The sequence below is a fragment of the Panthera pardus genome, unplaced genomic scaffold (genome assembly GCF_024362965.1).
Source record: "Panthera pardus isolate Hobbes unplaced genomic scaffold, ASM2436296v1 HiC_scaffold_3, whole genome shotgun sequence".
Lineage (NCBI taxonomy): Eukaryota > Metazoa > Chordata > Mammalia > Carnivora > Felidae > Panthera > Panthera pardus.
The window spans coordinates 54,576,493-54,597,847 of NW_026526876.1; the positions used below are offsets into that span (position 1 = coordinate 54,576,493).

At 39.1% G+C, this 21,355-nt stretch overlaps 1 protein-coding gene across 2 annotated transcripts in view; it reads left to right on the forward strand.

Annotated features, from left to right (window-relative positions):
• The window catches only part of METTL16 (methyltransferase 16, N6-methyladenosine), an 81,461-nt gene that overhangs the window by 18,154 nt on the left and 41,952 nt on the right, over positions 1-21,355 (forward strand). For both annotated transcript variants that reach the window (XM_019429654.2, XM_019429655.2), the window contains exons 3-5: positions 12,034-12,233; positions 17,692-17,832; positions 19,703-19,818. In XM_019429654.2, coding sequence (XP_019285199.1) covers positions 12,034-12,233; positions 17,692-17,832; positions 19,703-19,818 — 457 coding nt within the window. The remainder of the gene's footprint in view (positions 1-12,033; positions 12,234-17,691; positions 17,833-19,702; positions 19,819-21,355) is intronic.

The window sequence follows — 21,355 nt, forward strand, 5'->3', positions numbered from 1 at the left end:
TGCCGAATTCATGAATCAGTTCTAGAAGTTTTCTGGTGGACTTTTCTGACCTTTCTAAGGTTCCACTAATTACACAGGTTCCTCAGCACCTTGTACCTATCTTTTACAGCATTTGTCACAGTGACAATTTTACATGTGTTTGGGTGCTTCTTGGATGAATACGTACCCTTTACCACACTATCACCTTCATGAAGGGAGAGATCATGTCTGTATTTGCAAGTCTCTGGCATTTTGTACAATGCCTACTACCTAGTTGATACATGATAAACATCTGTTGAATGAATAAAGGAATGAATCCCCACTGTCACAACTTCTTAAAAATTCTAACCTATTTCGTATAAGTTAGCTGAGCAAAGCAGTGCTCAAAGAAAGTGAAACTTTTTTTTTGAAGATTTTAAGTAATCTTTGAACCCAACGTGTGGGTCAAATTCACATCCCTGAGATTGAGAGTCCCACGCCTCACTGACTGGGGTAGTCAGGCACCCTGAGAGTGAAACTTTTTTTTTAATGTTTATTTATTTTGAGAGACAGAGAGAGAGAGCGAGCAGGGGAGGGGCAGAGAGAATCCCAGGCAGGCTCCGCACTGCACCATCAGCGCAGAGCCTGGCGTGGGGCTTGATCTCATGAAGTGCGAGATCATGACCTGAGCCGAAATCAAGATCTGGACACTCAACCAACTTAGCCACCCAGAGAGTGAAACATTTTTATACTTCATCTTTAAAAGTATAAGGTGGGGGTGCCTGGATGGTTCAGTCAGTTGAGCATTCGACTTCAACTCGGGTCATGATCTCGCGGTTCATGGGTTCATGCCCCACATCAGGCTTGCTGCTGTCAGTGCAGATTCTCTGTCCTTCTCCCGCTTGTACTCTCTTCCTCTCTCTCAAAACAAAAAATGAAAAAACAAAAAACATTAAAAGTATAAGGTAACCAAGTATTTCGGCTATTTTTTTTTTTTTTATAATTCCACCGTTTACAGTATGGGGTGCAACCTGTCAGCCTGTGAATTTTGTAAGGCTTGCAGTTGTTTCTTGCCCACATAGATTTTAAGAATCAGGAAAATTTCATATAAAATTATGGGTTGTTGGTTTCCTTTGAAAATTTTAGAGATCTGGCAAAACTGGACTGACAAACTTGACATTAATTACCTGGAACTACATGGTAATCATACCCTTTGAATTGGCCTTTTGTGTCATCTGGTGTAATGCTACTAAAAGTGTGGTTATTGAACTAGCTGCTCAGCCACAAACTATTTGCCACAAACAGAGATAAGCTACAAACAGAGATAAGCACCTTATGCTACATGTCTGTTTAGCAGACATTTCTTTGGTTGAATGACTTTCTTCAGTATACTGATTTACAGGCATGCACAAGCTCCATATCTTGTTAGGGACTGGCATTTTGAGTAGCACCTTGTAAGTATTTGAGTTTGCAATCCCTGATTTTCATAATTTTCTTTAAAGTGCCAGTGCAAAGTAACACTCAGAAGTTGTAGGGTAGTAACTATGTCAGGATGTACTTCACTTCTGTTAACACTGTTCAAGGTAATACTGTTCCAAGTTTTTTTTTTTTTTTAATGTTTTTTTTTAATGTTTACTTTTGAGAGAGAGGGAGTGAGTGAGTGAGTGAGTGAGTGCAGGGCAGAGAGAGGGAGGCACAGAATCCGAAGCAGGCTCCATGCTTTGAGCTGTCAGCACAGAGCCCGATGCAGGACTCAAACTCACAAACCACGAGATCATGACCTGAGCCAAAGTCGGACACTTAACCGACTGAGCCACCCAGGTGCCCCCGTTCCAAGTTTATCTATAAGGTATCTAGGCTATTAAGTTTCTCTGATAGAAAAATTGGAAATTTTACATTTCAGATTTTTAGGCTTTGAACATAGATATTATATTGGGATATAATTCTGTTTGTGTGTTTAGCAGTGAAGCTTGATAGATTGGGCTACTGTTATAGAATAAAGAATATGAATTCATTTGAATGCCTTAGTCTGGTACTCAGATGTGAACGTCTTCCCATGTGTATTTTGAGAGAGAGAGAGAGAGAGAGAGCGTGAGCAGGGAAGGGACAGAGAGAGGTAGACACAGAATCCAAAGCAAGCTCCAGGCTCTGAGCTGCCAGCACAGAGCCCGACATGGGGCTCGAACCCGCAAACTGTGAGATCATGATCTAAGCCAAAGTCAGATGCTTAATTGACTGAGCCATGCAGGTACCCCACCCACATGTAAAAATTCGATTCCCATTCTCTTACTGAGAATTCTCTTACTGAGGGAAATGGAGTTGGCCCATCTTATCACACACTTGATGGGTTTCACAGGAGTAAAATCCAATATTCTTTTTAGAATTAAAAGTAAAGTTTTTATAGATTTAATACCCCCTTTTTTATGCTACATCATTTATCTTGTTGAACCTGAGATTGTACTGCTTTTATCTGAAGAAATACAAAGGTAATGAAAGTTCTTTTTTAACGAATTAATTTATTTTCTTAGTAATCTCTGTATCTCTGCACCCAGTTTAGGGCTTGAACTCACAACCTTGAGATCAAGAGTCTACCATCTGAGCCAGCCCAGAACCCCCATTGTGTGTGTGTGTGTGTGTGTGTGTGTGTGTGTGTGTTAATGTTGTGTGATTGAGTGAAGCAGAAATGTGTTCATCATCGCTTGCTTATAGATTCTCTTTTATCGGCCCCACAAATTACAAAACTAATATATATCTATTTAGATGTCTAGGAATAGACTTAATACTTAATTCCCCTTTAAATACACGTAATATATTTTAATGACACTTTTTTCGCTCGCATATATTTTGTCTTTTTTTTTTTTTAATTTTTTTTTTTTAACGTTTATTTATTTTTGAGACAGAGACAGAGCATGAATGGGGGAGGGTCAGAGAGAGGGAGACACAGAATCTGAAACAGGCTCCAGGCTCTGAGCTGTCAGCACAGAGCCCGACGCGGGGCTTGAACTCACGGACCGCGAGATCATGACCTGAGCCGAAGTCGGCAGCTTAACCGACTGAGCCACCCAGGTGCCCCAATGCTGGCATATATTTGTACAATAAACTTCTACTTCCACTGTTTTGTGGAAACTGGTCTTTAAAATCTCAAAAATCCCTACCTAAATGTGAAGGGGTAATTATTTTTTAAATTACTATCCGCTTAGGGTGCTTGGCTGGCTGCCAGCAAAGCATGCAGACTTTTGATCTTGGGGTTGTCAGTTTGAGCCCCAAGTTGGAGTAGAGTTTGCTTTAAAAAGGCAGGGGACAGGAGGTAGAAATTAGCCATCCTCCTGACTTTGCTGTGGCATTTTGTATTTTTGACAGTTCCTGCACAGTCACTGCTGTTTCTCATTCAGTGCTTTTTATCCTTCTTCTAAATTGATGGTGATCTAGTGTAAGGTAATACCTGCTGTTTTCTCTTTTACTTTCACTTAAACTTTTACTTTCAATCTTTGGATCACTATGTTTTTTTGTTTTTGTTTTTTTATGTTTGTTTATTTTTGAGAGACAGTGCAAGTGGGGGAGGAGCAGAGAGAGAGAGGGAGACACAGAATCTTAAACAGGCTCCAGGTTCTGAGCTGGCAGCACAGAGCCTGATGCATGGCTTGAACTCACGAACTGTGAGATCATGACCTGAGCCGAAGCCAGAGGCTTAACCGACTGAGACACCCATGTGCCCCTGGATCACTATGTTTTGGCATAGTCTTTGTTTACAGCATAGTTTTTTGGTTTTGTCTTTGTGATCTAACCTGAGAGTTTTAGAATAGATTTGACCATTTACATTTATTTTATATTGTGCTTTGTTTTGGTTGCTTCTTTTTTTTTTCCTTTACTCTGTGTGATTTGGCTTTCATCTCTCTTTTCTTTACCACTTGATTTTATTCAATTATATTGTTTCTCTTAATTTTTCTAGTGTTTATATTCTTAAATGTATACCTTATATCTCTGCTACCTACTTTATCAGTTTTGGATGAAATCTCTGACCCACGTTGAGGAAATAATGTACTTGATTACCTCTTCTTTTTCCCCTCCTTAATTTTAATTGTGTGTACACTATTAATGGTTTACAAACATTTATATCCTGTTGTGTGGCCACAGTTCACAGGTGTTTTAATCTTAGTTCTCCAGTTAAAATAGCTTCACTGCTCACTGCTAGTCTATTGCTATAGTTTGTCTCTTGGTTGTTGAATTTTTCCATTAGGGATTTTTTTTGTTTGTTTGTTTTTTCACAAAGGGATCATGGAAACCTATGTTCCTTCAGTTCTTATATGCTTAAAAACATTTGTCTGTTGTCATTATACTTGAAATACAATTTTGCTGAGTATAAAATTGTTAGGTAACATTTTTTTCCTCTAAGGGCTTTGTAGTCTGTGTCCTTTTGTTTTCTGCTATTAAATAGTGCTGTTGTGTGGAAGTCTGAAGTCAGTCTTTTTTTTTTTTTTTTTTTTAAGATTTTATTTTGGGGCATCTGGGTGGCTCAGTCACTTAAGCATCTGACTCTTGGTTTTGGCTCAGGTCATGATCTTGCGGTTTGTGAGTTCGAGACCCTATCGGGGTCTGCTTGGGATTCTCTGTCTCCCTCTCTCTCTGCTCCTTCTGTGCTCTCGTTATTCTCCCAAAGTAAATAAACTTTTAAAAAAGATTTTATTTTATTTTTTAAATATTTATTATTTTTGAGAGAGAGAAAATGTGCAAGCAAGGGAGGGGCAGAGAGAGAGGGAGATAAAGGATCTGAAGCAGGCTCTGTACTGACAGCAGAGAGACCAGTGTAGGGCTCAAACTCGTGAACTGCGAGATCATGACCTGAGCTGAAGTTGGATGCTTAAGCGACTGAGCCACCCAGGTGCCCCTATTTATTTTTGAGAGAGAGAGAGAGAGAGAGGGGTGGGAGGGAGAGAGGGAGAGAGAGAATCCCAAGCAGGCTCTGTGGTGTCAGTGCAGAGCCAGACTCAGGGCTTAATGTAATGAACTACAAGATCATAACTCAACCTGAAACCAAGAGTTGGACACTTAACTGACTGAGCCACCCAGGTGCCCCTACTTGTTAATTTTTTAAGTTCATTTATTTATTTTGAGAGAAAGAGGGAGAGAACACATGTGTGCAAGTGTGGGAGGGGCATACATAGAAAGAGGGAGAGAGAGAATCCCAAGCAGGCTCCACACCTGTAGCACAAAAGCTTGACACAGGACTCAAAACTCACAAACCGTGAGGTCATGACCTGAGCCAAAACCAAGAGTCGGACTCTTAACCAACTGAGCCATCCAGGTGCCCCTAAAGATTTTATTTTTTAGTAATCTTTATGTCCATTGTGGGCTCAAACTTAAGAAATCTGAGATCAAGAGTCGCATGTGTCACCAACTGTACCAGCCAGGTGTTCCCTGAAGCCATTTTTTTCTTTTTACCCTGTTGCCCTTCTTCCCCCAGTAGGTGGTTTAACTTTTTTTACCAAGGTGTAAAAACGATTTTTTTCTTTTAATCCTTAAAGTCTAGTAACTTTTTTGGTACATGTGTTAGTATTGCTAATTCTGAATTGGTTTTTCAGTATTGCTAATTCTGAATTGCTAATTCACTGAAGATTCAGTGAATCTTCTTGTGGGGGCAGGGGATTATTTTGAATAATTTCTTTGTTTTCCTCTTCTGGTTTTCTTATTCAGGAAGACCAATTAAGTGTATGAGGGGTCTCTGTTATCTGCTTCTCCCGTATTTTTTTTTTCTAATTTTTTAACTTCTTGTTCATTTCATTTGTTTATTCTGATATAGTTAACTACTGTAAAATTCCCCCTCTGTACTGTATAAATCAGTGGTTTTTAGTTTTTAGTTGTGGACAGTATTGTGTCATCACCCCCACAATCTCATTCCTCAATTCCATTTCATTTTTGCGTGCTTTTTTAAGTCTTGTTTTCTTTGTCCTGTTTTGTCCTTCTTATGCATCACTGAAGCCTATGATGTTAATTTGTCCCATCCATGATTAGTGGTGTTAACTTTGATCACTTGTTTAAGGTGGTATCCATCAGATTTCTTCATTACAGAGTTACTGTTTTCTCCTTTGTAATTGATAATTTGTGGGGAAGTACCTTGAGACCATGTAAATATTCTGTTTCTCATTGAACTTTGTACTATTTTTAGCATCATCCATTGATGATTTAAAAAAAATTTTTTTTAATGTTTATTTTTGAGAGGGAGGCAGAGTTGACTGGGGGAGCGGTAGAGAAAGGGGGAGACAGAATCTGAAGCAGGCTCTAGGCTCTGAGCTGTCAGCACAGAGTCTGATGTGGGGCTCGAACACACGAATGGTGAGACCATGACCTGAGCGCTCCCCCTGGCTTTTTAAAAAAATTTTTAACGTTATTTTTTTGAGAGAGAGCATGGGTGGGGGAGGAGCATAGAGAGAGAGGGAGTCACAGAATCTGAAGCAGGCTCCAGGTTCTGAGCTGTCAGCACAGAGCCCGATGCAGGGCTCAAACCCACAAATGGTGAGATCATGACCTGAGCCGAAGTCAGACGTCTAACCGACTGAGCCACCCAAGTGCTCTGAGCCCCCCTCTCCCCACTTCAAAAAAAATTTTTTAATGTTTGTTTACTTTTGAGAGAGACAGAATGTGAGTGGGGGAGGGGCAGAGAGAGGGAACCACTGATGATTCTTAATTGAAAAATTAGCATTGTGATTGCCAAGTATAATTTTCTACTCCTTCATTACTTCTACACATTTGGTAATTATCATTCTATTGTAAATAAAAGCTGTCCTTTCTCCCCCATTTATTTATCTATTTATGTAAGTATAGACTCATGTATATTTTTCTTTTACTCTGGGGATATAATCCCTTGATGGCATTCTTCATTCAGATTGTCCCAGATTTGGTCAGTGGGTGCCCCCTTAACTGGCCCACGTCCTTGTGACTTTCCTCATCTTTGAGTATGTCCTATTTTCTGATACAACGAAATGTTCTAGGCTTATCTTATACTTTCTCCTACTTCAGACCTGGAATAGCCATTCTACTAAGGAACTCTGATTCCTTTTAGTGGGAATGGTATTTGGAAACTAAGATCTGGAACACTAGTTATGCTCATTGCTTCTAGGTTCTGATTATATCTCTTGAGATTCCCCTGTAGCCATCTTCTTTAGATTATATCAAAGTTCCATTTTTTTAAATTGAGGTATAATTGACATATACCCGTTTTAGGTATATAATCTAATGATTCAATATTTGTATATGTTAAAAATGAACACATTGGAGTGCCTGGGTGGCTCAGTTAAACGTTGTACCCTTGGTTGCAGCTCATGTCATGATCTCACGGTGTATGAGTTCGAGCCCCGCGTGGGGCTCTGCACTGACAGTGGGGAGCCTGCTTGGAATTCTCTCTCTCCCCCCACACTCTGCCCCTACCCTCCTTCCTCTTTCAAACAAATAAATAAACTTAAATTTTTTTTAATGAACACATTAAGTCTGCTTAATATCTGTCATCATATAGTCACATTTGTTTTCTTGTGATGAGAATTTTTTTTTAAGTTTACTTATTTTTGAGAGAAAGGCAGAGAGAGTGAGTGAGAGGAGGAGGGGCAGAGAGAGAGGGGGAGAAAGAGAATCTCCAGCAGGCTCCACATTGTCAGCACGGAGTCCGATGTGGGGCTTGAACTCACAAGCCATGAGATCATGACCTGAGCCGAAACAGAGTTGGATGCTTATCTGACTGAGCCACCCAGGTGCCCCCATCTTGTGATGAGAACTTTTAAGATTCTCTTAGCAACTTTAAAATTTGCAATATGGTATTATTTACTATAGCTACCATGCTGTACATTACATCTCCATAACTTCCTTATTTTATAACTGAAAATGTATACATTTTGGCCCCCTTCACCTATTTTCACCCACCCCCTGCCTCTCTCTGGCAGCTACCAGTCTGTCCTCTGTCTGTGAGGTGATTTTGTTTGGTTTTGATTTATTTTAAGTAAACTCTACCCACAGCGTGGGGTTTGGACTCACAACCCCAAGATCAAGAGTTGCATGCTCTATCAGTTGAACCAGCCAGGTTCCCCTATGAGGTGTTTTTTGCTTTTTATTTTCTTAGATTATTCATTTAAGTAAGATTATAAGGTATTTGCCCTTTTCTTTCTAATCTTTTCTACTTAGTGTAATGCCTTCAGGGTCTTACCACCTGGTCTACCACCAGTTGTTACAAATGGCAGGTTTTTATTTTCTTTTTTTTTTTTAATGTTTATTTTAATTTTTTTTATTTATAAGAATATTTTTATTATTAATTTATTTATTTATTCTTTTTTACATAACAATATTTCCTTTATTTCGGACTCTGATACCACTTTCCTGATTCTTTCAGCTTTCACAAACAGGTACTGCTCTTTCCCATCGGGTCCCAAAGTCAATGTAACATGTTTAAAAAAAATTTTTTTTATAACTTGTTTTATTTTTTATTTTTTTAAATTTACATCCAAATGAGCGAATAGTGCAACAATTATTTCAGGAGTAGATTCCTTAGTGCCCCTTACCCATTTAGCCCATCCCTCCTCTCACAACCCCTCCTGTAACCCTCAGTTTGTTCTCCATATTTATGAGTCTCTTCTGTTTTGTCCCCCTCCCTGTTTTTATATTACTTTTGTTTCCCTTCCCTTATGTTCATCTGTTTTATCTCTTAAAATCCTCATATGAGTGAAGTCATATGATTTTTGTCTTTCTCTGACTAATTTCACTTAGCATAATACCTCCAGTTCCATCCATGTAGTTGCAAATGGCAAGATTTCATTATTTTTGATTGCCGAGTAATACTCCATCGTATATGTATACCACGTCTTCTTTATCCGTTCATCGGTCAATGGACATTTGGGCTCCTTCCATACTTTGGCTATCGTTGATGGTGCTGCTATAAACATTGGAGTGCATGTGCCCCTTCGAAAACAGCACACCTGTATCCTGTGGATAAATGCCTAATAGTGCAATTGCTGGGTCGTAGGGTAATTCTGTTTTTAATTTTTTGAGGAACCTCCATACTGTTTTCCAGAGTGGCTGCCCCAGTTTGCATTCCCACCAGCAGTGCCAGAGAGATCCTCTTCCTCCACTTCCTTGCCAACATCTATTGTTGCTTGAGTTGTTAATGTGAGCCATTCTGACAGGTGTAAGGTGGTGTCTCATTGTGGTTTTGATTTGTATTTCCCTGATGATAAGTGATGTTGAGCATGTTTATTTATTTTTGAGAGATAGCAAGAGCCAACGTAAGTCAGGAGGGGCAGAGAGAGAGGGAGACCGAGGATTTGAAGCGGACTCTGTGCTCACAGCAGATAGCCCGATGCAGGGCTGGAACCCAGTGAACTGTGAGATCACGACCTGAGCCAAAGTCAGATGCTTAACTGACTGATCCACCCAGGTGCCCCAGATTTTTTTCATTTTTATGGCTGAGTTATATTCTTCTGGGTGCGTGTGTGTGAGATTTCACATTTTTTTAGCCATTTATCCATTCATGGACCCTTAGATTGTTTCCATGTTTTAACTATTATAAATAATGCTGTGTGAACATAGGGATGCATATATCTCTTTTGAGTTAATGTTTTCATTTTCTTTGAATAAATACTCAAGTAGAATTGCTAGACCATATGGTAGTTGTATTTTTTTTTAATTCCTGTGTAGTTAACATACAATGTTATATTAGTTTCAGGTGTACTATAATAGTGATTCAACAATTCTATACCTATTCAGAGCACATCATGTCAAGTGCATTCCTTAATCCCTGTTACCTATTTCACCCCTCCCCTCTGGTAACCATCAGTTTGTTCTCTGTAGTTAAGAGTCTGTTTCTTGGTTTATCTCTCTGTGTCTCCCTTTCAGTACTATTTTTAATCTTTTGAGGCACCACCATTACTGTTTTCCATAGTGGCTGCACCAGTTTACACTCTCAGTGAAAGCTTTGTTCTTACTCTCATTTTTTCCCTACAAACTAGTACGCTAAAACATTTTTTTTTTTAAATTAATCTTTATTTTTGAGAGAGAGAGAGAGAGACAGAGCTTGAGCAGGGGAGGGACAGAGAGAGAGGGAGACACAGAATCCAAAGCAGGCTCCAGGCTCTGAGCTGTCAGCACAGAGCCCAACGTGGGGCTCGAACTTACGAACTGTGAGATCATGACCTGAGTCGAAGTCAGACACTTAACCGATTGAGCCACCCAGGTGTTTCCCCCCACCTGCCCCCCAAAGCATTCTTAAAGGTATAAGAAATAGTTATATTCAAGTATATTGTGCAGTTTTTGTATAGATAACAAACAGACCTGTATTCCTAAAATCTAATCCTGCCCATCATCACTCTTTGTAAATTCTTTTACTATTAAAATTGTGTTTGGGGTGTCTGGTGGCTCAGTTGGTTAAGCATCTGACTCTTGATTTCGGCTCAGGTCATGATCTTGTGGTTCTTGAGTTCAGGTCCTGTGTCTGGCCCTGCAGTGTCAGCACAGAACCTGCTTGGAAGTCTCCTCCTCTCTGCCCCTACCCTGTGCGCTCGCTCTCTCTCTCAAAATAAATAAATAAACTTTAAAAAAAACTAAAGTTGTGTTTTTTTAACAGTTGTTTGTTTGTTTTTGGTTTGTTTATTTTGAGAGAGAGCAAGCAAGCAGAGGAGGGCAGAGGGACAGGGAGAGACAGAATCCCAAGTGGGGCTCTGTGCAGCATGGAGCCTGCTTGGGATTCCATTCTACAGCTCTGGGGTCATGACCTGAGCTGAAATCAAGAGTTGGACGCTTAACGGACAGAGCCACCCAGGTGCCTCTCTGAACAGTTTTTTTTTTAATTTTTTTTTTAATGTTTATTTAGTTTTTTGAGACAGAGAGAGAGCATGAACGGGGGAGGGTCAGAGAGAGAGGGAGACACAGAATCTGAAGCAGGCTCCAGGCTCTGAGCTGTCGGCACAGAGCCCGACGCGGGGCTCGAACTCACAGACTGTGAGATCATGACCTGAGCCAAAGTCAGATGCTCAACCGACTGAGCCACCCAGGCGCCCCTGAACAGTTTTTTTTAAAGTAGATCATGTCATCTTTAACCGCTGATTGTATATTCCTCAATAATATGTGTTCAGTAGTGTTACTGTATGCTTAGTATCACAGAGCAGAAGAATAAAGAATTTGTTAGGTGTCAGACTGGAAGATAATGGAAATGTTTACTGTTGCTTGGTTATTCTGTGTCTTCAATAATTGTCTTGATTGTTCATGTCTCTGTAATTTGCTCTACAAATATTTGAGTACTACTGTACTTAATTCATAGTATGCTTCATAAACCCTTAAAATTTTACCTGGAACGACCCTTAGATTTTGTATTTTTCTATTAGAGAGAGGAGGCGGGGGGAGAGAGAGAGAGGGAGGGAGGGAGGGAGGGAGAATCCCAAGCAGTCTCCATGCTCAGCAAGAAGCCTGACGCTGGGCTCAGTCCCACCACCCTGGTATTATGACCTGAGCTGAAATCAAGAGTTGGATGCTTATTTGACGGAGGCACCCAGGTGCCCCTCTTATCCTGTTTTCATTATCAAGCATTTTATATTACTTTCTGCTTTTAAACATGATTTTCAAAAAGTGTTAATGTCAAATGATGTTAATAATAATAGTGAAAACAGGCTAGGGTTTGTAAAATAGTTACTATGTACTGGGCATGATGCTAACTACTTTTCTCAGTTTATCTCACAGCAAAACTATGATATAGATGCTGTTATCCCCATAGCTGAGGAAACAGTCTCATGGAGGTGAGATAACTTGTCCAAAGTCACATAACTAAGTTAAGGAGATAATCAGGCAGGAATTGGAACAGAGGCACTCTTGTCCTCTATGCTCCTTGTATGAAAATGCAATACTTTTGGTGGAAATTTATACTGCCTTTCATAAACTGTAATTGTATTAAACACCCATATATGTATGCCACTGTGAATGTTCTGCATAGTTATTTATGTGTGATCTAGAAAATTCAAATGGGTGTTTGGTATTGTGTGGCTGACGTAGAACTTGTATAGCATAGTAAATCTTACTGATCAGTTTTGTTTCTTTTTCTCCACTCCTCAGTCTTAATTTTAAAGACCCCGAAGCAGTCAGAGCTCTGACTTGTACTCTTCTAAAGGAAGATTTTGGACTTTCCATTGATATTCCATTGGAAAGACTGATTCCTACAGTTCCCTTGAGACTCAACTACATTCATTGGGTAGAAGATCTGATTGGTCATCAGGACTCTGACAAAAGTACTCTCCGAAGAGGAATTGACATAGGTATGTATATATGGTTTTAAATTCTTTTTTAGCTGAACATAAGTTTCATAAATTTTGCAATGTCCGTTTCATTGTAAACTTCTCTTCTGGGTATTTGTGTGTGAAAGAAGCTGGCTACAGATATTACTGTTCTTTTTTGCTACACTTGGGCTTTTCTGCCATTTATTTCTCTTGAGAAGGGATTTTCAGCACCAAACAGGGAGCAGGGGTATAACAGTGCAGAACGCAAGTGAGGCTCTTGTTTTCTTACCTTTTCAGATTACCATATTGATGTCTGTGTCTTTGGGGCATTATTTTTACTCTGAATTATTTGGTGTTAATGCAGTAGTCCCCATATTGGGATACTGTGTGATAGCCATTTAATAAAAGATCATGTGGGCTGAATACTTTAAGGAATCTCTCTCTTTTTTTAAATATTTTATTTATTTCTGAGAGAGAGAGAGAGAGTGCAAGAGCGGTGAAGGGGCAGAGAGAGAGGGAGACACAGAATCTGAAGCAGGCTTCAGGCTCTGAGCTGTCAGCACAGAGCCCGATGCGGGGCTGGAACCCACAAACCGTGAGATCATGACCTGAGCCAAAGGCGGAGGCTTAACCGAACTGAGCCACCCAGGTGCCCCAGGAATCTCTTTATTAATAGAGGACATTTAATCCAAAATCAAAGAGAGGGAAAAAGTCATCGATTTAAATTAAGATGTTCTCTTAGTTGTAAACTTGTAACAGTGGAAAGGACTATCTGTTCATTTGGGAGATTAAGTGGAAATACAGAAGGAAATAAAGCCAGGGTATGTTTTGCAATTATAAGTGTATTGTATGTTTATCATAGCCAGTGTTTTATTTTATGGGGGGGAGGGGGCACCAGTGAGCAAGGGGCAGAGAGAGAGAGAGAAAGAAAGAAAGAAACAAACAAACAAACAAACAGGGAGGGGCTTGTGGTTTACCCGAAGTGGGGCTTGTGCTCACCTGTTGTGGAACTCAAACTTGGGAACTGTGAGATCATGACCTGAGCCAAAGTCAGATGCTTAATGGCTGAGGTACCCAGGTGCCATATCATAGCCAATGTTTTAATTTGATAGGGTTAAGAAAATTTTTTAATTCATGGCGCCTGGATGGCTCTGTTGGTTAAGCGTCCTTTTGATTTTAGCTCAGGTCAAGATCTCATTGTTGTGAGATCGAGCCCTGCATCAGGCTCTCTGCTCTCTGCTGGGAGTGGAGCCTGCTTAAAATTCTCTCTCTCTCCTCCCTCTGCCCCTCCCCTCCCCAGATAAAAAGTAAAGGAAAAAAAAAATTTTTTTTTAATGTTTTACTTTATATTTGAGAGAGGGAAAGGGAGACAGAATCTGAAGCAGGCTACAGGCTCCAAGCTGTCATCACAGAGCTTGATGTGGGATTTGAGCAGTGAGATCATGATCTGAGCCAAAGTCAGACACTTAACTGACTGAGCCACCCAGACACCCCCCAGAAAAATAAAGAATAAATTTTCATTCTTTGGCCTTTATTAGTCCTTTATGGGAACAAAGCTCTGTGGCCCTATTTCAAACTATAGTTAATAGGAAACATACTTTCTAGATAGTAGTAGATGTTTAACTTTGACTTTTTTTTTTAACTTTGACTTTTGTATGCATTTTCAGCGAACATTTTCAGTCCTCCTCATACATGACCTTTTTAGGTCATTTATTGACTCCTCCATTCTCCTTTATGCATGTTCCTCCATGGGCTTCCTCTGGTTTTCCTCTTTCCCTTCTAGTCACTCTTCTCCCCTTTTAGGCTTGCTTTCCTCTGTGTGGCCATTAGATGTTGAGAATCCTTAGAGCTCAATCTTTAGCCCTTTTCCTATTGAGCATCCTACTTCTGGGCAATTTCACCCACATCTGTGACTGTTTCCCACCTCCAATCATATAACCCACATATTTATATATTCTGCCAACTTGGATTATCTTGAGCTGTAGTCTCTTATGTCGGCAATACAGATTTCTCAAGAACATCTCAGACTTTGCCATGTCCAAGAACAGACTCATTGTCTTTTCTTGATCATCTTGGTCCTTTTTCTTCATTCCTTATTTTTAGTGGATCCACCACAATCCACTTTCTTTTTTTTTTTTTTTTTTTTAATTTATTGTCAAATTGGTTTCCATACAACACCCAGTGCTCACCCCAAAAGGTGCCCTCCTCAATACCCATCACCCACCCTCCCCTCCCTCCCACCCCCCCATCAACCCTCAGTTTGTTCTCAGTTTTTACGAGTCTCTTATGCTTTGGCTCTCTCCCACTCTAACCTCTTTTTTTGTTTTTTCCTTCCCCTCCCCCGTGGGTTTCTGTTAAGTTTCTCAGGATCCACATAAGAGTGAAAACATGGTATCTGTCTTTCTCTGTATGGCTTATTTCACTTAACATAACACTCTCCAGTTCCATCCACGTTGCTACAAAGGGCCATATTTCATTCTTTCTCATTGCCATGTAGTACTCCATTGTGTATATAAACCACAATTTCTTTATCCATTCATCAGTTGGTGGACATTTAGGTTCTTTCATAATTTGGCTATTGTTGAGAGTGCTGCTATAAACATTGGGGTACAAGTGCCCCTATGCATCAGTACTCCTGTATCCCTTGGATAAATTCCTAGCAGTGCTATTGCTGGGTCATAGGGTAGGTCTATTTTTAATTTTTTGAGGAACCTCCACACTGTTTTCCAGAGTGGCTGCACCAATTTGCATTCCCACCAACAGTGCAAGAGGGTTCCTGTTTCTCCACATCCTCTCCAGCATCTATAGTCTCCTGATCACAATCCACTTTCATCCTTGATATTCTTTGATAGGTCTCTCCATTCTCACCGAGAATGTCTATCATTTCCTGTTGGTTTTGTTTCTTAAATATTTCTTCAATTATCTACTTTCTCCATTTCCGCTGCAGCCATCTCAGTCCAAGTCACTGTTCTCTCCCCTGGTCTACAGATTACTTTTTAACTATTCTTCTCATCCACTCTGTTGCCTCTCCATTTCATTCTCCAGAAAGTATGTATAAATCCATACATACTTGGTCACATCTTTATGGCTTTAATGGCTTCTTATTGCTTCTGTGATAAATACCCAATATCCTGACTTAGGCTGTTAAAACATCCATTGTCTGTTCCCTACCCTCTTCTCTGGGCCTCTCTAAGTCTCATCCAGTGTGGTTTTCTTCCTTATTTTCTACAGTTTTGGTCTTTAGTCCTCTAATAAGGCACCATGAATGTACATGTTGTTCCCTCTACCTGGAACTTCCCCATCGTCACCTTGTTAGAATCTCATTTATACTGTAGTTGTCAGCTCAAGCCTTATTTTCTCAAGAAAGCCTTCTCTGACCTTCTAGCATGAGACAAGTTCCTTGATTATAAGCTTTAGAAAACCATGTTTCTTCCTTCAGGGTATTTGTTGTAATTTTTAACACACTTTGACTTGTCTGAATAATGTCTTTCTTGGCCACTAGATTGCAAAGTGCAGAACCTGTTAACTTTTTTTGCTTACTATACTATCCCAAGGCCTAACAAAGTTTCTAGCTTTCTAGTAGATGTCTGATAATAATTCGTTGAATGTTCATAGATAAATACATCATTCTTTCAACATTCAAAATTCTGAACATCCCATATGAGCTAAGCAGTATGTAAAAATGAGGGGTTTAGCTAATGCTCTGCCCTTTTATGTTCATGGCAGAAGACTGGTTGATGGGTTATAGAAAACTCAAGAGCCTACTTGGTACTAATTTATTTTAATTATGCCCCAAACTGTCTAAAATAACACTTGGGGATATAGGAGGTTAATGGATTTTAGCTCTTCACAAGGGGCGCTCTAGCTGAAATCACATTCATTCTAATTAGGGTTTTATATAAATTCTTCCCCCAGACTCCATCAGTTTGCTCTAATTTTATGATTATACACTTTCCATTTTTATTTATAATTACAAGTGTTATTATCCATTAAAAAATGTCATTCAGCTTTCTGAGGAGACTAGGATGTTAGAATTCAAGTTTTTTAGTCTTAAGAATTGAGCAACTTAATTTTTTTTGGGGGGGGGTGCAAAAAACAGGTCTTTACCTGTGTTTATTATCCTGGAGGTAGCTGAAGGAAAGTGTACTTTCTTCTTTTTGCTCTTTGCTTTTGAATGAATTGAAGTGTGAAGAGAGAGGCTGTTGTGTGAGAATCAAGGGCCTGGTATCTGGTCCAGATATTTTTTCCTACGGAGCTTCTTAAATTTCCTTACTGTGAATGATTCTGACTTACCAGAATGGCTAGCAGGGACTCAGTAATTGTGGCCTCTGAGAGGAGCATGAGTTCCCTTCACCACCCCTTCCTTTGCTACCTCATACATTCCCAAGGGGGTGTTTGCCCAGTAGCACCAGGGCCAGGATGCTATTAGGTAAACATGATAGAAAGTATAGCAATCATGGTGACTGTCAAAGGGCTGTTAGTTATGGTCGTGTCTTTTATCAGTCTGTTAGAATACTTAATGAGGAAGCAGTAAGAGACCCTGGGTTGCCTCTGGGTGAGAGATATCCCTAGCCCCATCTCTTCTGGCCAAATCCTTAGAAGACTAGACTGGCACCTAGATGTGGTCCGAGGAAAGCAGGCCTGGAGTGGCCTGGTAGAGGCTGACTGCTATAGGCCTTCAAGATAAACACTGGCTTTTCTTCTCTTGAACGTGTGCTTTTGGATCTTACTGGCCATATTAGTCAGTGGTCATAAAACAGTATTTGTGGTTAGTATATACATAGTTCAGTTCATGGTTAGGGGATCTACATACAAGTTGAGGACCAAACCCTAGTTGTCTTTGCCTGGAACATTTGCCTTTGAATATCTCCGTTGAAACTGTAGTAGGGGAAAGCAATGATTGGTGTTTTACATCTAGATCAAATGTCTTTCCATGTCATCGCATCTAAGAGATCTAGTTTTTTGTTGTTGTTGTTTGTTTGTTTTTAACTTCTGATTTCCTTCAAGTAACAGCTTACAGGTATTTGAGCATTGGTCATTTAAATAATCATAAGAATACCCTGTGTGTTTTTTTCTGCTTTTGGGGAGTGGGATGTACATTGATTTCTTTTAAGCATTGATTTTAAGAAAATCAAGTTTTGTGTGAGATTTAAAATGAAAAATTGTATAAAGTAAATGAACTTATTTTGACCATTTTTAGTTTATAAGTTTTGTAGTCCTTGATCACCAGCCAGTTGTGTGCACTTCATTACATATAACACACAAAAGAGCAAGGTTTCTGTCCTCTAGGAAATTTGAATCCAATTATGAGGTAAGACTGACACCTGAAATGACTAAAGACCCCAGCAGCTACCATTTGTGTACAGGCAGGTACCAGCTTAGGATTTACACTGTTAAGGTTATAAGAATTCTAAGAAGGGGAAGAATGGTGTTTGGCTTGTTGTTCTCACCTCTGCCTCTGGTGTGTGCAATGTGTTTTGAATTTTCATTTTACTAGGTACAGGGGCATCCTGCATTTACCCTTTACTTGGAACAACCTTAAATGGCTGGTATTTCCTTGCCACGGAAGTGGATGATATGTGCTTCAACTATGCAAAGAAAAACGTGGAACAGAATAATTTATCTGATCTTATAAAAGGTTAGCTCTACAGAATAAATACTCTTTCAAGCACTTGTGTTAACCTGTCTTTATAATTTAATACATCTAATTTTTTGCTTTAACATACAGACTTTGGGGTGCCTGGGTGGCTCAGTTAGTTAAGTGTCCGACTTCAGCTCAGTTCGTGAGTTCGAGACCTACATCGGGCTCTGTGCTGACAGCTCGGATCCTGGAGCCTGTTTCAATGTCTGTCTTGCTGTCTGTCTCTCTCTCTCTGCCCCTACCCCTGCTCATGCTCTCTTTCTCTCTCGAATATTAATAAATGTTAAAAAAAATATTTTTTAATATACAGACTGGTAATTCTTAAAAATATGGTACAGTACATTGTAATGGAGTTTACAGCTTTGTTATCAGTATTAATGTAGAAGGAAATATGGTACAGTTGATCCTCATAATTTTGTGGATTTTATATTTGTGAATTTGCCTGTTTGCTAAATTTGCACACTTGGCGTTATATTTAACCCCCAGATCAATACCTCTGGTACTTTTTATGGTCATTCACAGATCTGTGCAGAGTGGCAAAAATTTTGAGTCACCCAACATACATGTTTCCAGCAGAAGTTGTACAGGGTGCTGATCTGTCTTCTTGTTTCAGCTCTCTGCTGTAAACAAGTGTCCTTTTCATAGTCTATGTAGTGCCACATTTTTGGCATTATTGTGTTTTTTTTCTTGCGACTTTGCTGTTTAAACATAGTGCTAAATGCAATCTAGTTGTTATTTAAATACAAGAAGACTGTGATGCACCTTTCAGGAAATACGTGTATTAGATTAAGTCTCATCAGACATGAGTTCTAGTGTTGCGGGCGTGATTTCAGTGTTAATGAATCAGCAGTATATATTAAATAAGGTGTTTTTAAACAGAAACACGAAACAACATTGTATGTTGAGTGGTTGATGAGACTGTTTGACCAGAGGCTTGTTCACAGTTACCTAACCCTAGATATTTCTCTCAGGAGCCATTTGTTCCAATTCAGTATTCACGTTGACTTTATAGACCATAACTACCATGAATGTTGGGTATCAACTATATATGAAGTAACCTAATCACCAGGATTTTAGAAGAGAAACCCTGCTGTTGATTAAAGTATATCATTTTTAAATTTCAGAATATGGAACTGTGCTACCAATAATCAAGTCCCCTTAGTGACCAGTTACTTTTTAATATTTGTGCTTACTATATATTTAAAGAGCTGTTCATTTTTTCTTTTTTTAATTAAAGAGAATTTATGTCACTTCCTGGAAGAACTAGACTTTTCTCACTAGTGTTAAACATATTATTCTAAGTGGAGATACTAATAATGTGTTCTTCATTTACCCATTCCTGTAGTACACATTACTCCAAAATCTAGCAACTTTAAGACAGTAAATATTTATGTCATGGTTCGTATGGGCCGAAAATTTGGGCATGGCCTAGTTAGGTGGTTCTGTTTCAGTCTTTCATGAGGTTGTAGTCATCTGAAGGATTCACTGGGAGTAGAGATTTGCTTCCAAAAGCCATTCGCTTACATGGCTATTGATAGGAAGCCTTGGTTCGTTCATGTGGATCTTTCCTCTAGGCCAGTTGACTATCCTTATGGCATATCAGCTGGATTCTCTTAGTGCAGGTAATTCAAGAAATAGGGCAAGGAGGAAGACATTTTTCTTTCATGACATAGCCTCAGGAGTGACACCTTATCACTTCATCACATTCATTTTATTCAATAAAAGTGAGTCACTGGGTGCAGCCTATACTCAAGGAGAGGGATATTAAACTCCACCTCTTAAAGGAACTAGTGTCATAGAGTCTGTGGTCATATTTGAAAACTGCCAGTGCATTAAGAGTAGTTAACAGTTCTATATTTTCTCCTAGTGGTAAAAGTACCACAGAAGACACTCCTGATGGATGCTCTTAAAGAAGAATCTGAGATAATCTATGATTTTTGCATGTGCAACCCACCCTTTTTTGCAAATCAGTTGGAAGCCAAGGTAAAGTATCTTCTGCTTTAAAACAATTGAATGTTTATCTAAGTTGTTGATGTTTGCAAAGATAAGAGCAAAGAACAACTTTTATTTTGGAGGCTGTATCAGGATGCTTCTGATATCAAGCACCTGAAGAGTCAATTCAGATTGGCTTAATAAAGGAAGTTTATTGGCTTACATATCTGAGAAATCAGTATATTTATGTATATATGAACGTATATATGTTTATATACGTATTATACATATACATAACATATATAAGTATGCATGCCGTAAGTGTAAATTGGATTTTCCAAAGTGAACACTCCTGTGGAACCAGCATCCAGATGAAGAAATAGAGTACGACTAGCACTACAACTAAATTTTTTTTTATAACAGTTTTATTGATATAATTCACATGCCATACAATTCACTCAAAGGGTAGAATTTAATTATTCTTAGTATATTCACAGAGTTTTGCAGCTATCACTGCAGTCAATTTTAGAACATTTTCCTCACTCCCCAACTCCTCCCTCTGCCACTAAGAAAAACCCCTCTCCATTAGTTACTGTCAGTTTCCCACAGCTCCTACAGTCCTAGGTAACCACCAGTGGACTTCCTGTTTTTATGGATTTGCCTGCTTTGGACATTTCATGTAAGTGGAATCGTATAATATGTGACTGATTCTTTTCACGAAGCAGAATATATTTTCAAGTTTCATCCATATTGTGGCATGTGTCAGTACTTAATTTCTTTTTATTGCCAAATAATATTTCATTGTATGGAAATACCATATTTTCCTTATCTATTGATGGACATTTGGGTTGTCTCTGCTTTTTGGTTGTTATGAATAATGCTACTGTGAGCATGCATGTACAAATGTTTGTGTAGGAGTGGAATTACTGGGTCATATGATCGCTGTGTTTAGTTGTTTGAGGAACTGCCAGACTTGTTTTCCAAAGTGGCTGCACCATTTTACATTCCACCAGCTCCAGTGTGTGAGGCTTCCAATTTCTAGTTTCTCCACGTCCTTGTCAACACTTTTGTCATATGTCCTCTTGATTATAGCCATCATAGTGGGTATGAAGTGCTATAAAGTGATATCCCATCTTGGTTTTGATGTTTATTTTCCCGGTGGCTAATTATGTTGAACATCTTTTCACATGTTTATTGATAACTTGTATATCTTCTTGGGAGAAATGCCAATTCAGATCCTTTACCCATTTAAAAATTGGATTATTTTTTAAAATTATTATTGTAAGAATTCTTTATTCTAATCACAAGTCCCTTATTAGATTTATTGTTTGCAGACATTTTCTCCTATTTTGTGGGATGTCTTTTCACTTTCTTGTTGGAATCCTTTGCAGCTCGGAAGTTTAATTTTGAGGAGTCCAATTTCTCTAAGAAACCATTGTGTAGGCCAAGGCCATGAAGATATACTCCTATGTTTTCTTCTAAGAGTTTTATAATTACACCTTTTATATTTAGATCTTTGATATGTTTGAGTTAATTTTTCAATTTGGTTTGTGGTAGGAGTGGATTAAATATTTAAATTTAAAAAATG